The 5073-nt window shown below is 38.0% G+C and overlaps 1 protein-coding gene across 1 annotated transcript; it reads right to left on the bottom strand.

The window, feature by feature from the left end:
• Nucleotides 1-4689: 4689 nt before the first annotated feature.
• On the bottom strand, nt 4690-4867 carry LOC123942563 (60S ribosomal protein L39-like). The gene has a single exon (XM_046006570.1). It carries the CDS (start codon nt 4865-4867, stop codon nt 4712-4714), a length of 156 nt encoding a protein of 51 aa, XP_045862526.1. The 3' UTR covers nt 4690-4711.
• Nucleotides 4868-5073: the final 206 nt, after the last annotated feature.

Below are 5073 nucleotides of genomic sequence, written 5' to 3'. Positions count from 1 at the left end.
AAAAAAAAAGTCAATTATAGGGGCATCTTGGTGGCTCAGTGGGTTAAACCTCTGCCTTTAGCTCAGGTCATGGTCTCAGGATCCTGGAATCGAGCCCCACATCGGGCTCTCTGTTCAGCAGGGAGCCTTCTTCCCCTTTCTCTCTGCCTGCCTCTCTGCCTACTTGTGATCTCTCTCTCTGTCAAATAAATAAAATCTTTTTTTAAGTCAATTATAAAATAAAGAGGTACCTGCATTATGGAAGGGGATAATCTTAATGTTTAAGCCATTTTGTTCAGTTTTTTCTGCTGTCTACAGGCAAAACAACATCCTAACAAATACACTTCACTAGGGAACACTAAAAGATTATACCAAGTGACTTCTATGAGCAGTCAAGATTAGGCTTTGAAAAAAAAAAGAGACCAACAGACAATGCAAAGATTCAGACCTTCAGAACAATGACTCTCAGCTGCCATAGGCTGCAACCAGATTGAATCTCAAACCAAGAGGGTTTTAGATGTTTTAAGAATTTCTGATTTAATTCTGTTACCCATTTTTTCTATCCTAATGACTCTCTCAATAAAAACAAAAAGCTGAACCTCTTCCAGCATACTCATGCTATTCTGAGGTAATTTCCCTTGAGTAAGAAGCTCCCTTGGAAGTAGATGTACTGTTTGGCAGAAGACAGCAAGAAATTGTCCCACTTCCGTGTAAATAAATTTCCCCGGTCTCCTACTTAAGCTCAGTGGGATTTCCCATAGTCAGTAGAGGAAGGTCAGTTTTAAGGATAGGGAAATGAGATGGCATGAGGAAATTAAGGGCTCTGCACCCACAGTTCCAACATATGAGGTGTAGTCTCCCCATACCACCAAGCAATGCTCCAAGACTCGAGCTGGGTGCCCCACCATCAACTCACATTTGACACTATCTATCCCTATGTACCTGGAGACAGCATCAGATTCCACAGGTAAAGGGTTCAGTCCTACCAGGCTGCCCTCCACTTAGACACCAGTCACAAGCCCAGGTTGTTATATGTGCTTCTGACCAACTTGCTATAGATCAGAGGTTCCCATGAACCCCTCCTAGGGTCTGATTAATTTGCTAGAGTGGCTCACAGAACTCAGAAAACCCATTTACTCACTAGATTGCCCATTTATCAGAAATGTTACTGAAGGATACAAATCAACAGCCAGATGAAGAGATACACAGAGAGAGGTCCAAATAAAGGAGCCCTGTTCTTAGAGAAATTGACAAGTAGAAATGTCTTGGTTCCCCAGTCTGGAAGCTCACTGAACCCCATCTTTGTGGGTCTTTATGGAGGTTTCATCACATAGGTAAGAGTGATTAAATCATTGGCCATTGGTGATCACTTCCCCAGAAATCAGAGAGTGGGCCTGAAAGCCCCACCCCTCTATTCATTTCTGGTTCCCCTTGGCAACCAGCCCCCATCCTTGGAGGTTGCCCCATGAGCATAAAGTCAGTTGGGATAGTAAGGGGCTTGTTATGGATAACAAGACACCCATTTCACCCTCATGACTCTAAAGCATTTTCAGGAACTGAAGACAAGAGACAAAATATTGTATATATTTAATATATAAAAAAAGATATTCCCACTGCTCTCATGCCTCAGGAGATTCTAAAAGTTTGAGGGCCTATGATCCAGGGACCATGGGTAAACACCAAATATATATGAGAAATATATTTTGGTCATCTGAATGGCCAAATATATCAATTCCTTATAAATCACAGTATTGCAGAAATGGGAATCTTCTACATATAAGCTTTGAGCTGCATATTGCTCTCAGAGCATCCTAAGCATCGAGTTAGAAAGAATGTTGTGGGAAACTGTTTGACCTTGAGAACAAAAAGATAGAGGAAAGGAACTTATTAGAAGACCAGCTTCAGTGTGTATAGTCTCTCTACATATTGAGGTCTTACCCCATCTTATGAAGCATGATAATTTATTACACTCATCTCCTTGACTATAGTGTAGTGCCAGTAATAACTGATTGACTCAGTCAGTGGATGCCTCTTTTGGGTGATTGATTGGTTCTTGAAAGGACCTTCTTTTTAAGACAACATGAAAATGCCTACATTTTAAGACATTTGTAGAAATAACAGAAGGTGATTCTCACACTTAAGGTACCAAACAGATGAAAGGTGAAGCCAGGCAGGTGGTGGTCAGAACTCTCAGATATAGGATTGGATTGTCATCTCTCTTCAAGTGGAAAGAAAAAATTATCTGACAAAAGGTGAAATTCAGTTTGATCTTTTTGCCTTAATAATGAAGAATAACTCTAAAATTTGACTAGGGAAAACGATTTTATTTATATTCTGAAGCAATAGTACTCCAAATAATCATCTTAATTAACAAGTTCAAGGCAAACAGTAAAAATTTAAGGAATCTTCTGGAATACATTACTGCTTGAGAGTTAGATAAAAAGAGTTGATCATGAAAATGCTACATTCTCCATTTTAAACACTTTGTGTGGCAAATTTCAATAATATGATAGTATACAATAAAAATATAATGAATCCTCCATGTCTCCATCACCCAGCTTCAGCAATTGTCAGCATAAACCAGTCTTGTTGCACGTACCCATCCCAGACATCCTATCAGTTCATCCATAAATACTTTGGTGTGTATTTCACAAAGATCAGGAGTTGGTCTGCCATAACCTCAATACTATTATCACACCTAAAAATTAACCATTCTTTGATACCACAGTCACTCTTTGAATTGAGAATAAATCTTATGAGAGAGCTCCATATAAGCAATTTAAAATATTTTCTTTTAAAATATTTTTAAATTAATGAATATAAATATTGTGTATAAACATAAATACACAATGAAGTAGAACATAAAGTTTGCACAAATTTTTTAGTTTGTTTTACTTTTAAAAATTTCTTCAGGGGCACCTGGATGGCTCAGTCTGTTAATCATCTCTTCAGCTCAGGTCACAATCCCAGGGTCCTGGGGCCCAGTCCCACATCAGGCTCCCTGCTCAGTCGGGAGTCTGCTTCTCCCTCTACCCCTTCCCCTGCTGTGCACTCTTAAACTCACTCTCTCTCTCTCCCAAATAAACAAATGAAACCTTTAAAAATATTTTTTCTTCAAACAGAGATGCCTGAGTAGTGCAGTCAGTTAAGCATCTGACCCTTGGTTTCAGCTCAGATCATGATCTTTGGGTCCTAAAATTGAGCCCCAGTTTGAGCCCCACATCAAGCCCCAGGTGGGACTCCATGCACTCAGTATGAGGTTTGCTTGAGATTCTCTTTCCCTTTCCCTCTGTCCCCCTACTCATGTTCTCTCTCTCTCTCTCTCTCTCTCTAAGATAAATAAATAAACTTTAAATTTTTTAACTTAAAAAGATTTCTTCAAATATACGTATATAGACTGCTACATAAATATGTAAATATGGTAATATATAAACCATTTTTTTCTTGGACCCCTTTTACCCATTGAACCACACACACTGTTAATCTCTCAATCTGGTATCTGCTTTTCTAATTTTTTCTCTAAATTTATACTGGTCTCCTAAGCATTATAGATTATGTGGTAAACAATTAATAAAGTCCCTATGATAGTTAAGCTTACATTTTTTAGTTCCATATAGTTATACTTATAAACATGCATTATGCACGTGTGCTGTGAACATATCACAGTTTTCTGATTCTTGATTTTCTCACTCATCACTATCCAGTCTATTGGCATATTTTCCTTCATCCTCTTGAATGCTTGTGTAATACTTCAATCTATCCCATAAACAGCTTGACCACTTCATGGATAGTAAGTATTCCCTTTGTTTACTTTTTTTCTTGCCACTATAGACGTTCTTACACATGTGTTATTACTGCTTTTTTTTTTGTTTCTATAGAAATGTTTTTTTATTTTTTTTATTTCCATAGATTTTATAGTGTTTTTATTTCTATAGATTTCGGTTCCTAGAAGTATAACTGTTGGGTCTGGATATGTATATTTATATCCAGAGTACAAATATTTGTTAGGGGAAAAGCCATATAAAGGAGGAATGTTAAGAGAAACAGACATGCCAGAGCCATGAAAGGAATATCAAAAAGGGTGAAGGATCAGCTGGGTCACATGTGGAATCCACAGCAGACCTGAGTCTTTCCTAATTCCTTCTGCCTACAGGCATTTAGAAAAATATTTTTCCCTCTATTCTTAGAGTTCTGCATTGTTACTGGAAAATGCCTGGACAGATGCTTTTTCTCAACAAATTGGCCTCAAACCTGGCTAACTCTTAAAAAAACAGATTTTCAAGAAAATGAGAAGACAAGCCACAGACTTGGGAAAAAACATTTGCAAAACACATATCTGATAAAAGACTGTTATTAAATGTTTTTAATTGAAATTCAATTTAGTTAACTTCTAGTGTATTATCAGTCTCAGGGATAGGATTTAGTGATTCACCAGTTGCATATAACACTTGGTGCTGTTATCAAAATCATGCAAAGAACTTTCAAACTCACAGCTAAGAAAACAAACAACCATTTTTTTTTTTTTTTACAGCTGAAAGGCCTCACGTTTATTACCAAGCCAACCCACTGGTGCAGAGGTAGAGTGACAGAAAAATCATCTCCCTGATAAAAGGTATCTATTGGCCAGGTAGAAAGGTGTTTACAGGACGACAGAATAGGACACATGATCTTTAAGGAGCTTAATTAAATATGTGGTGCCAATTAGGTGTGTCATCGCGTGATGTGGGACACCTTAGAGACCCAGCTTGGTTCTCCGCCAGTGCCTCCTCTTGGAGTTGTACCTGATTTTATTACCAGTTTTCATCCAAATCCACTGGGGAATTGGGTGATTCTGCTTTTGTTTCTTGGCCAGGAATTGCTTGATCCTGAAAGTCTTGTGAGAAGACATGGTCAGTAACAGTGAGTGGCACACAGCAGGATGGAGGCAAAAAAGAGAAAGAAGTCAAACAACCCAATTTTTAAAATGCACCAAAGATCTGAATAGATACCTCATCAAAGACAACATACAAATGGCAAGCAAACATTGATAAGATGCTCTACATCACATGTCATCAGGGAGATACAACTTAAAACAATGATGAGATGCCACTATGT

Source organism: Meles meles, chromosome 5 (assembly GCF_922984935.1).
Source record: "Meles meles chromosome 5, mMelMel3.1 paternal haplotype, whole genome shotgun sequence".
Taxonomy (NCBI): Eukaryota; Metazoa; Chordata; class Mammalia; order Carnivora; family Mustelidae; genus Meles; species Meles meles.
The sequence above is the reverse complement of the archived record's forward strand: the minus strand, read 5'-3'. Positions and strand labels throughout refer to the sequence as shown.